The sequence below is a fragment of the Erythrolamprus reginae genome, chromosome 7, assembly GCF_031021105.1.
Source record: "Erythrolamprus reginae isolate rEryReg1 chromosome 7, rEryReg1.hap1, whole genome shotgun sequence".
Classification (NCBI taxonomy): Eukaryota; Metazoa; Chordata; class Lepidosauria; order Squamata; family Dipsadidae; genus Erythrolamprus; species Erythrolamprus reginae.
The window spans coordinates 39,365,478-39,378,483 of record NC_091956.1 but is presented as its reverse complement, the minus strand read 5'-3'; the positions used below and the strand labels follow the sequence as shown (position 1 = coordinate 39,378,483).

At 43.9% G+C, this 13,006-nt stretch overlaps 1 protein-coding gene across 1 annotated transcript in view; it reads left to right on the top strand.

Annotated features, from left to right (window-relative positions):
- The window catches only part of PROM1 (prominin 1), a 541,566-nt gene that overhangs the window by 401,610 nt on the left and 126,950 nt on the right, over positions 1 to 13,006 (top strand). The window contains exons 14-15 of the mRNA XM_070757376.1: positions 6,621 to 6,744; positions 10,056 to 10,159. Coding sequence (XP_070613477.1) covers positions 6,621 to 6,744; positions 10,056 to 10,159 — 228 coding nt within the window. The remainder of the gene's footprint in view (positions 1 to 6,620; positions 6,745 to 10,055; positions 10,160 to 13,006) is intronic.

The window sequence follows — 13,006 nt, the reverse complement described above, 5'->3', positions numbered from 1 at the left end:
TAAGTCTAGTAGTGTAGGGTATTCTGTTGCAAGCAGAGGAGTGGAGGGCTCTTCTAGTAAAGTATCTCTGGACATTTTCTAGAGTGTTTATGTCCGAAATGCAGTGTGGGTTCCAGACAGATGAGATGTATTCAACGATTGGTCTGGCGAAAGTTTTGTATGCTCTGATTGAGTGTGAGATTATCAGAGCAGAAGCTATGTAGGATTAGGTTAACAACTCTTGAAGCCTTTTTGGCGATATTGTTGCAGTGGGCTTTGGCACTTAGGTAATTTGATATGAGTATTCCAGAGCTCTTGCCTCACTCTCCCTCTGCCTTTCTCTTTAAAGGTCTCAGTGGAGCACTCAACCTACCCCCCCCCCCCAGGCGCATGGTGGGCTGGCAGCGGAATGAGGAGCTCATGTGCAAGATGGGTGCAATCTCCGCCTCCTCCCTCAAGGCAAACTTCTGCGCCCTGCCATGTGCCTCGGGGGGGGGGAGGCTGAGCGCTCTGCCACAAGCGGTGGGAGGGCGAGACAAAAGCTCTGGTTTGGGCAGCACCATCAGCCGAGCAACAACCGCTGCTTTTCCCCCACAGGATGCACACACACACACGCACACACACTCACACACACTCCTGTAGCGCTGCCCAAACCGGAGCTCTTGCCTCGCCCTCCCTCCACCTTTCTCTTTAAAAGTCACAATGGAGCGCTCAGCCACCCCCCACCCCCCCCCGAGGCACATGGCAGGGCACAGAAGTTCGCCCTGAGGCAGCCCTGAGGGAGGATTGTGCCCGTCTTGCTTAGGGCCATCCTTCCCCTATCTGGTGCCCACCAGGCGCTTGGGGCACCCAATTTCCCCATTGGCTTGCTGCCTGGGGCGATGTTGGGCGGGAAAGGCTCTTCCATACAGGACCCCCCTGAAGGCCTGCAAATTCCTCCTCAGCTTTGGCCGACAGAGCGCTTCTTGGAGTATGAGTGGGCAGTGGTGGCTGTTTGGATAAGGAACTTTGTTCTCCTGCTTATCTTGCTGTCTCTTACACACACAATAGTAATAGATTTTGGTTTTGTTTTATTAGGAATTTCCCCCCTATTAATTAGGAAAAGGTTGTATAAGGGTTTTTAGTTTCTTTTAAGAAGAATGTATAAGAAAGAGGAGTAGGTATGAGCCTCCCGAAAATTCAAGGGTAAAAAATTCAGACACACACACACTTGAAAATTCAAAAACAATGTTTTTTATCACAAAATTCAAAAGAAACAAAGCACCCTTTGTGTATTGCAAAGATTACTCTTCCCAAAACAACCTTGTAGACTGTAAAAACCTCTTAAACAGTCCTAAAGTACTTAGCTAGCAGCTGTGAAGAAACATCACAGCCTTCCTTCTTCCACAAGTTGAAACACACACGCTTTGCTCTGCCTTGGTTTCAAAGTCTTGAAAAATCAACAAACAGGGTCCTGAAACAGCAAGTCACGTCCCAAACCAGTACGATCAGATAATCTCCACACTGCGAGGCCAGCACACTGCCAATTTAACAGCAGCCCTAATTACTTGAACCCCACCCAACCACAGGTGGACTCAATTATCTCCTATAATACCTTTTAAGCTGTTCACTCCTATGCATAGCTCTACACATGCGTGGGTCTATAATTATTTCCTCATCCGAATCTAAGGAAGATAAGGGTGATTGACTTCTTCCTGGGCTGTCTTCCAAGCCCCACTCCTCCATCTCACCGTCACTTCCTTCTGCAGAGGACAATTCATTGCCTGACTCTGTTGGCAGCAAAACAGGCCTATGGCATGTTGATGTTTCCCCCGCATCCACCTCCTCAGTCCTTGGAGCAAGAGCTGGGCCAGAGCTAACCACAACATGTACAATACATTTACAATAAAATTGAAAGGGAATTTGTCATTATCCTGCATAGAAAGATTAAACATGATCAATTTGCTTTTGATTACATACACGGCCTTGTAAATCCCCCACAAAAAGCCTGGATAGCAGATATTCAGATGACAAATACGCTGAGTATCAAAATGCCACTTAAAGATTTGAGCTAGTTTCAAACTAGATTTTGATTTTCTTTCTCTTTTTCTTTCCTTACTCCCTTTCTTTCTTTCTTTCTTTCTTTCTTTCTTTCTTTCCTCCCTCCCTCCCTCCCTCCCTTCTTTCTTTCTTTCTTTCTTTCTCTCCTTTCCTTCCTCTCTCTTTTTTCTATCTGTTTCTCTCTCTCTCTTCCTCCCACCCTCCTCAAGGTGGAAATCAAGTCAGTTTTAAAGCCACGCCACACTTTAGAGTCGGAGGGAGGAGAATGGGGGAAAGGTGCTAGCCGAGCTTCTGTCTCTCTCTCTCTCTCTCTTCCTCCCTTCCTCCCCAAGGTGGAAATCCAGTCAGCTTTAAAGCCACATCTGGCCGGGCTTTTCTCTCTCTCTCTCTCTCTTCCTCCCTCCCTCCCCAAGGTGGAAATCCAGTCAATTTGAAAGTCACGCCGCCCACACACAATGGACGAGACGAAGGGAGGGGGAAAGGAGCCAGCTGGGCCTTTCGGTCTCTCTCTCTTCCTCCCTCCCTCCATAGGATCGAAATAGAGTCAGTTTGAAAGTCATGCTGCCAGCTCTGTCTACCTCTCCAGGGAGCATCCTGGCTCAGTAACAAATCTGCCTCTCTCTCTGCGGTGACCCCTGATGTGGAGTTAGCAAATGGCCACACCGGCTCTTCATTGATTGGCTGGTTGTAGAGGGGGCTTCTCACAGCATCACAGCGCCAGGTCTCCGCCATTGCCTTTGTCCCTCGCCGCGGCTGGAGGTGCTGGGTGAAGACTTGGGAGATAACTGTGGCGGTGACTGTTGCATCAATGGCTACCTCCACGCGGCAGTTGGAAACTGCCACGTGGAGGTCTGTTAACACGTGCGCGGCCACATGGCCGCACAGCTTAGAGGAAACATTGGTAACCATTAACAGTGCATAGCCAGACAAAGAGAAACAGAGCGGGTGACTCAGAGAAATAAGCTGTGAACTCTAGCTTCCCCTTGTGGCAGTCTGCAACACCTGCAGCCAATATATTGCCAACCCAACAGTTATGGACAAAGTCCTAACATACTGCTTCTTTTAATTTCTCCTCTACTTCTTGAATATTATGTTAATCTCTCCCCCCATTGATGTGTGACTTATATACTAATTTCTTTATCTTTAAACAATCCCCTTGTCTCCTTATTGTTCTTTATAGTTTAAAGTATGCTTTTGAGCATCACAATTATTTCTTCATTTACCTCCATTATTCCCTGTAAATTCATTTTGTAACAGTTTAATAAAAATTACCTCTGTGATTCCAGCATCTCAATATTAAGAAAAAATTCCTGTTTAATAGAATTCAATCACTCCCATAGTTATGCCTCCAAATCCCCTAAATTTATAATCTTTAAAATTCTACAGTTATTTATAGCCTTTTGGTTTCCAATTACATATGTTCCCAGTTGTCTAAATATTCGTCTTATTTAACTCTTCTTCTTTTCTCTTTTCTTCTCTCACCTTTCTTCTTTTATCTCATAGAATGTTCCATCAAATAGCATTAATAATCTAATCCAAATTCATCTTCTAGGTTTCTCCAGTCTTTCAAATCCATAAAGCCAGTAGCCAGTTTCAATAAGGTTTAGTTATTTGCAATTTAGCTCATCTTAGAAATATTCAAAAGGAAACAAAAACTCATTAAGTATTTTCAAAATATCCAAGTTGTCTTCTAGCATAGAGTCAAGGTCAGACCACCTTCCAGATATTATTTACTTCTGTGTATTAGATTTTATGTGTATTGAACTTACTTTCACTAAAAATACTGTTGCTGTAGTGCTTCTCTTCTTCCAGTAGATGGCTCTCCTTCTCCCAAGTCCAACATTAAAAGGTCTGTCAAAAATAGCTGATTATCCGATAAATCTAGGGGGGTTAGAAACACAAATGAGCGAAATAATTTCTCCTGAAAATCACCTTTCCAATTATTTAAGCTTTTTTCCTGGCTCTGTATTTTAAAGCTTCCCTTGGGCATTTCTTTCACCTCTTAATTTTTAATTTTTAATCTTCTTCATGTGTCTAATCACTGCTTTCTTAACACTTGAAATTATCTTTTAAAAACGTTATACAGTGGTACCTCGTGATACGAACCCCTCGTGATATGAACCCCTCGTGATACGAATCCGGGGTTCGGAAAAATTTTGCCTCTTCTTGCGAACTTTTTTCGGCTTACAAACCCACAGCAGATCGCAAAATGGCGCTCCGCTGGGCGCCACTGCCCGGTTCTCACCTTTTAAAACAGCCAGGGGGCTTCTCGGCATTCTCCCGAACCTGCACCCGAACTTTTCGGGTTCGGGAGGCCGCCGAGAAGCACCGCTGCCCGGCTGTCACCTTCTGAAACAGCCAGGGGGCTTCTCGGCGTTCTCCCGAATGCCGAACCCGGAAGTTCGGGTTCGGGTTCCGGGGGATGCCGAGAAGCACCCGGCTGTTTCAGAAAGTTACAACCGGGGGGCGCCACTCGGCGGAGCGCCATTTTTGCGATCGGCAGCGGCGTCAAAGCTCCGCCCATGGAATTCCCTATTGGGATTCCCCACCTCCCTTCCAGCCTCCAGATCGACTGAAAACGCCGCCACCAATCACAAAAACGGCGCTCCGCTGAGCGGGGGTGCCCAACTGTAACCTTCTGAAACAGCCGGGCGCTTCTCGGCGGCCCCCGGAACCCGAACCTGAACTTCCAGGTTCAGCATTTGGGAGAACGCCAAGAAGCCTCCCGGCTGTTTCAGAAGGTGACAGCTGGGCGGCGGTGCTTCTCGGCGGCCTCCCGAACCCGAAAAGTTTGGGTTCAGGTTCGGGAGAGTGCCGAGAAACCCCCCAGGTGACAGCTGGGCGGCGGCACCCAGCGGAGCGCCATTTTGCAATTTCTTTTTCTTTTTACATGCATTAATTGCTTTTACATTGTTTCCTACGAAACAATGTTTTGTCTTACAAACTTTTCGCCTTATGAACCTACTTCCGGAACCAATTAAGTTCGTAAGACAAGGTATTACTGTACTTAACTTTTTAGAATAAGAGTTGGCAGTTATCTCACTCAGATTAATGCTCTATCCATGCACCACTCCAGCACAAATCTTGTGGTTCCGGTTGTCCCAGCTTGTGACTGTCAAAAATGGCCGTTATTCAGGAGAGTTTGCTTCAGATCTAACAAGGAAATTTTATTGATTGATTGATTGTACTGTACTGTACTGCGTACAAAATGGACTCAGAGCGGCTAACAAGTTGGATAAATACAACAATATTAAAATATGATCAGAATACACAATAAAATCAGTAATATAATAAAACAATAAAATAATATCCTAAAAAGAACCATGCATACACTACAGTCAATTCCTGAGGTCCCAAAATTGCCAAGCTCAGTCAGCAAAGTTCATCTCCTTCCTTCTCCACCCCTACAGGGCAGTTATGATCCCATAGGGTCTCCCAACAGCAGTTACTGGCTGGACTTTGCAAGGCTTGGCAGAGCCTGCTATTCTCTAGCTGTTCTTATTTATTTATTATTTATTTGGATTTCTAGGCCGCTCTTCTCTGTAGACTCAGGGTGGCTTACAAAACAGGAGTAAATACAAAGGTACATGTAAGAAAACCAAAACATTAAAACTAACCTAGTTCTAATCTAAACCCCCAATTATTAAAAAATAGTCATTCACATTCATTCCATTGGATGTCAATGCTCAATGGCTCCAAGCCTGCTGACAGAGGTGAGTTTTTAAAACCTTATAAAAGACCAGGAGGGTGGGGGCAGCACAAATCTCTGCAGGGAGTTGATTCCAGAGGGCTGGGGCTGCCACAGAGAAGGCTCTACCCCTAGGTCCCGCCAGGTGACATTGCTTAGTTGATGGGACCTGGAGAAGGCTAACTCTGTGGAACCTAACTCGTCACTGGGATTCATGAGGCAGAAGGCAGTCCTGTAAGTAACCTGGCCCTAAGCCATGTAGAGCTTTATATGTCATAACTAACACTTTGTTGCAATATCTTGTTGCAACATCAACCAGAATCTCTGGAATCCATCTTATTTATATATGTAAGATGGACCCCTTAACAATCTTTTGATGAAACCATCATTTCTAAATAGTAATTTCTTAAAAATTATCTTAGGAATTGTAAACAATTAAAAATACTTCTTTAATTTAAAAAATATACTACAGACTTACATTTCCCTAAAAAACAAGCTTTCAAAATCTACCTGAAGTTCTGATAGAATAAAGAGAGATGCCTTTGAATGCTCTCTCAGAATATAGTAGTGCTTTAATAGAATTGTGGAAGAAATGCTAAACCTTCTCACATCAGACTCAAAATTCATATACTGTATTTTAGAAATTTTGCATTCTGTCCTGCTCCTCTTTTCACAGATTCTCAAGCAAAGCTATTTCAGCAGAGAAGATTTTACATACATTGTTCCCTCTCCTGTACTTGCAGACTTATTTTTGTTCTGAGAAATCATTGCAGAGTTCTGAATTAATAGATGTTCTTAGATGTTGTTTTTCTTGGTCTAAATTGGCTGATAAAATATTCACAAGAGAATGTATTCTTAAAATGCTGTTTCTTGTCTCTCTCCACCACTCAACCACTACCTGTCCTTCCATCAGTGGAGTTACTTTCAGCTTCCTCTTCTCCTGGGTTCTGATGCTGACAGTAGTGGTAACATTCATTGCCGGTGGAAACATGGAGAAGCTGATATGTGAATCATTTGATGACAAGACTTTATTTCAAGTAAGGAACTCCATATAATCATGGATTTCAGTGGTGGGATTCAAATTATTTTACTACCCAGAGCTCAAAACAAGGTCCTACTGCTTTGGAATCACATTAGGTTTAACAAGTAGATCCATTAATGTAGTCTCATGTTTCTCAACCATGACATATTTCAGATGAATGGACTTCAACTCCCAGAATAGCGGACCCGTGTTTGACCCAAAATTAAACTGTGGCCGTGGCTTGGTGGCCATCGCTTGGTGGGTGTGCCAGGGAAGAATACATTCCTTCCCCACTCCATAGGAAGTTTACTGCAATATCCCCATTTCCTCCAGATCCGCTGGGATTTGGGAGACAGGAATATATGTGGGTAGAGCCAGTTAGAGGTGGTATTTAGCAGTTTTCCGACCTACTTTGTACATTGTATTTTTGTACATTGTACATTTAGGTAAGAAAAACAAAATCTATAGATGCAATATATGTGGTACCTTGCTCAACAGTACTAACTGTGAGAGGTATCTTAGAGTCCTAGTGGACAACCATTTATATATGAACCAGCAATGTGCAGCTGCTACCAAAAAAGCCAATGTTCTAGGCTTCATTATCAGAGGGATAGAACCAAGATCACATGAAGTGTTAATATCACTTTATAATGCCTTGGTACGGCCACACTCCAAATACTGCATTCAGCTTTGGTCACCATGATGTAAAAAGAATTTTGAGACTCTAGAAAGAGTGCAGAGAACAACAAAGATGATTAGGGGATTGGATGCTAAAACATATGAAGAACGGTTGCAGGAACTGGATATGTCTGGTTTAATGAAAAGAAGGACTAGAGGAGACATAATATCAGCATTCCAATATCTCATGGGTTGCCACAAAGAAGAGGGAATCAAACTATTCTCCAAAGCACCTGAGGGTAGACGTATAAGTAATGGATGAAAACTAAACGAGAGAAGCAGCTTAGTACTAAGGAGAAATTTCCTGACCATTAGAATAATTAATCAGTGGAACAGCTTGCCTCCAGAAGTTGTGAATGTTCCAACAGTGAAAGTTGTTAAGGTATTGGATAATCATTTGTCTGAAGTGGTGTAAGTTGCCTGCCTAAGAAGGGGGTTGGACTAGAAGACCTCCAAGGTCCCTTTCAACTCTGTTGTTGTTATTATTGTTATTATTACTCAAAATTTCGATTCCAGGTTCTCCAGAACTGGTCAGAACCTACTGAAACCTTTGATATCCATATCTTTTCTGATTATTCTAAGGTTTGTCATGCACTTGTAAAACATTCAAAATACTTTTGAATCCTGGAACATGTGCCAATATGACATCTCTAATAAAATAGAACTTTGAGGAAATGATTGCCTAGGAGTCTTACTTAGTTAGGGTATTACTTGAAACCAGCGGTCCCCAAACTATGGCCCGTGGGCCACATGCGGCCCGCTGAGGCCATTTATCTGGCCCGCGGGTCTTTTCCAAGGCCGCACTAGAAAAGCAGTGAGAACGTCCCCCTCAATCTCATCTCACCCCAGGTAAAGTAAGGCTTGCCGAAAGCCGAGCTGGGCACAACACACACACATATATGCACACACCCCTCCTCCTCTTTGAGTTACTAGCTCCTGTTTTCTGAATGGGGATTGAATGGGAGTCTGGGGTCAGAAGGTCGAGGCTTGTCAGGTGAGTCCTCCACGGGGAGAGAAGAGGGAGGGTAGAAGAGGGAAAAGAGAGAGAGAGAAGTGGAGAGAAAGAAAGAAAAGGGAAAGAGAAGGGGAAAAGAGCGAGGGAAAGAGAAGTGGAGAGGAAGGAAGGAGGGAGGGAAGGAAGGAAGGGGGAGAAAGAGAGGGAGAGAGAAAGGGAGGGAGGGAGGGAGGAAGAGAGATAGCAAGAGAGAGTGAGAAAGAGACAGAGAGAGCAAGAGACAGAAAGAAAGCAAGAGAGAAAGAGAGAAAGCAAGAGAGAGAGAGAGAAAGCAAGAGAGAGAGAGAGAAAGAGAAAGAAATAAAGTATGTGCAGTGTGCATAGGAATCTGTTCATAGGTTTTTTTATAGTCCGGCCCTCCAACAGTCCGAGGGACAGTGAACTGGCCCCCTGTGTAAAAAGTTTGGGGACCCCTGCTTGAAACTATGACATATTCATACAACATGTAAGGCCATAATTTAATTTTGTTGGTTTCTTCCATGAAATTCACAGCTAGAGAATGACAGGTCACTTCTGGGTTATTAACCACTTCATTGCTTCTTCCCTTGGCTTTTTCTGTGAGTGAAACAAGCCCAAGTTCTTGATTCAGAATTATAACCAATCCACAGCAGGAAACCTCTGTGGATTGTTAGCTATACCTGCCCACAAGCCAGCAAGGAGGAGGTGGCAGCATGCCTAACACAGTGGCCAAAATCCATTTGGTACCAAGGACCAGTTCTGTGGAGAGAGGTTTTTCTGCAAACCAGAGGGAGCTGCCTGCATCCCACAGATGGATTTCACTTGTTTGCGTGGCCCAATTGCGGCCTACTGAAACTGGTCCATGGACCGGGTTGGGAACCTCTGCCCTAACACATGATTTATTGTGGTACTAATTTATAGCTTGAGGTAGATGTAAGACAGTCATTATTGTATCATCTTTAAAGTACTCCTGTAAAGTAGATTGTGATAATATTAGCCGTATACTGTATTATAAATGAGGAAACAAGTTTAAAAGAACTTCCTGGAACCAATTAGATACGAACTGGATTCCCCATTTGGTTTTTCAGTCATTCCAAGTTATTACTTAAATAACTCCACTTGATCTAAACTAACTTCCTATTTTGTACTTCAATAAAGGTTAATGAATAACATGGCTTCTGAAACACTATAAAGAAACCACTCTAGGTAATATCATCATTATGTTTAGGAAATGGGTATACAGGTAGTCCTTGACTTACAACAGTTTATTTAGTTGACCATTCAAAGTTACAATGGCACTGAAGAATGTGACTTATGGTTATTTTTCACAGTTAGGACTGTTGCAGCATTCCCATGATCATATGATCAAAAATTAGATGCTTGGTAACATTCATATTTATGATCATAGGTCAGGTGATCACGTTTTGCAAGCTTCTCATAGGCAGAATCAATGGGGAAGCCAGATTCACTTAACTGGGTTAACTTATCAACTGTAGTGATTTACTTAACAACTGTGGTAAGAAAGGTCGTAAAATGGGGCAAAGCTCACTTAACTAATGTTTCACTTAAAACCAGCAATTTGGGGGGCAATTGTGGTGGTAAATGGAGGACTACCTGCATTGTTTGTAGAAGCCAAATTAGATTTATAAGTCAATCTTCTTTAAATTGCATTTTAGATTTTGGACACACCCTACTTGCTTAATCACCAATGGAAACACTATCTATCTGGCATCATTCTGAAAAACCCAGATATTGACTTGACATTTGAAAAGGTTTACAGGTAATTTTTCCCTCTTTTCTGCTCCTATAATTAAGTTTCTTTAAGATTGCATGAAAATGATTGAAATATCTCCCAATTTGCCTCCTTCGCTCTCTGCATCATCTGCTTCCCTCCATAACTAAATCAGCCAGGAATCATTTTCTCTTCTTGATTGTGGTGGTTGAGGGGACTCTTCTTCTCTTTTGTCCATTTTCATTTTCATAGCAATAAAGCATCCAAATGGATGATTGATCTTACCCCTTTTGTCAGACTGGCTGACTTCTCTTCTTCACTTAGAACAGGGAAAACCCTCAGTTTCAATGCAGTCTCTCATTCTCACTTTTGCTCTTTTGGGTAATGAATTCTCTTCCACTTTGGGACTCCCAGAAGTATAAATTCTGGTGATGGTGGACTTTCTTAAATTCAGTGCTCTTCAAGTCCATGGTGGACTTTCTTAAATTCAGTGCTTCTAATAAAAATAAAAGAGTGCAAGGATGTCCTTATGTCAGACTTTTGCACTGGATGCGGAATAACACACGGACATGAGAGCTGGGTAATAAGGGCCACTTTATTAAATATACACATAGAAGACCTGCAGAGGTCACTAAATGGGGTGGAAGTTCCTATGTGTAACATACTTGGGCAACTAAATGGGCGTAACTCCAGCCTGGGCAATGTGAGGCTATCTCTAGCCTATGCCCAGCCCTGTAAGCCACGCCTCAAGCGTGTGGGAGGGCTCACCCCCCCATGACCCGGAACTGGAAATGATGTGAGCCCCAAAGGCACCCCCTCTCCACCACCCCGGTTGTGTAGGCAGCATGAGCTATAGAAAGGGGCAGCCAATCATCTTCCAAAAGATGCCCAATGGAGAACACACAGTTGCTACTGATACCCTTTTCCATTCCGTTACTGCCACAGCAGGGGGTCAGATCTCTATCTTGGCCCCGTGACTCCCCCCTAATCCTGCACCAGCTTTTGCAGGCACCTTTGCAGGCCTTGAAGGAAAATGTCATTCCCGACATCTGATAGGTGAACTCATCATCCTGATAAAGGCTGGTACACTCAAGCATATGCCTGGGAGTCTAATCACTGAGCCACCATTTGCTTTAACATATCTTGCCTCCTGTTCTGCTACCTGTATCCTTGCCATTGGTTTGATGGCATCTCTTCACCCCTTCCTTGAAGGATCTCAAACCACATACAATGTGTGTTGAGCCATATACTCCACAAGACCCGAGGGTCAACAATGGCTTGACACACCAGTGCCAAGCCTGACACAAATCAAGGTGATTGCCACTGAAGTGCAACACCAATCACTTGGGTTTGGCCCATCTGCGGCTCCATATTTCAAACAATTGGAGAAGCCCTGTCTCAACGGAGACCTCTGTGCCCCAGCCATTCCACTATGGCCCAGAGATTCAGCGACAGTTGCATTCCCCAAGATGATGATGCAGCACTTCTTCCAGCCCAAAATGCCACGTTGTGGCTGCAGATCAATACTATGGGCAAACGAAGGGGCAACTCCTTAGCACTTGCATGTAACAATGTGGAACAGAATCAGGACCTGGAGAAATGAGAAAACAAACATCGTTAACTGCCCGGGCCCATACTAGCCCCACTCAGGTGCTCTGAATGAACTCCATGTAGGCCCCCAACTTTCATTTGCTAATGGATACCATTTTCTCCGTTGAGAAACCTGCTGATCCAGCCATTGAACTTGTTTATTATTGGATCACTGGCCTGGGAAGCATTAAATGATTTGTCCCTGCAAGATGATGCCAGCACCTCTCTGACCCAAAATGCTCTAAAAAAACTGTGTAGTGGCCACTGTGTAGAACAGCAGTGCCTACTAAGGCGAAGGGTCAAGTATCTTCCAACCCATGATCCCCAAGTATCTTCCAACCCATGATCCCCAAGTATCTTCCAACCCATGATCCCCAAGTATCTTCCAACCCATGATCCCCAAGTAGTTGGTAAATGGAGGGAGGCTTCCCAAAGCCTCCCCCTTTGAATCCTTTCCCTGGGCCATCTCTCCAGCATTCTCTGTACCCTGAAATCGCCTGATGCGTCCTGGAAGCCATAAGCCTTGGCCAGGAAAGTTAGACCTGCCAGTTGGCTGTCCATAGCTGTGTCCATAGCATGCCTCCCCTTCGGTGAATTAAAATGGTGTTTTTGTTATAGTAGGGTCCTTGACCATGGTACATGGCTACGCTTAATGAGGTTACTTTAAAGGCATTTAAATTTACCTTGATAGCTGCTTTATTTATATATAAAATGTTATAGATTACTTTAAATTACTTTAACCATCCACTTTATGTAATACGTCAATTAGAATAAAACTAACATTCTTCGGCGAATTTGAGTTACTATTCCTTTAAAAGGCATAACTTGGTTATACTCTGCACCCCTCTGCAAAATATCCACGGCCAGCTGACCTGCAACCTATCTACCTCTGCGTATATGTACACCCAGGTGCACTTGCCGCCCGTAGGTGTTGGCTTGATACTGCTTGGTCCCACTGTATCTCCTGTGCTCGAGCTATGGCACCATATCAATGTTTAGTTGGGTCAATGTGTCCATCACTTCTGGATACCATACGCCCTAACCATTTGCCATTTGGGCTGCACTCCGCCTGCCTACATGCACACACTCCCTGTTAACGGACTGGGTGTTTTGTTGCCTTCTCTCTTCCCCAGCCATTGGACAAGTTGTCCAATGCTCTAGTACTACTGTTGGGAAAGCAGAATACTCCTACGTGGTTACTAAGTGCCATTCAATGGAGTGCCTGGCACCCCAGCTTAATAACAATTATGGTAGGCTGCAAGAACTAAAATAAGGTGCTGCACCACCTCAGAGGTGATTGCTTAC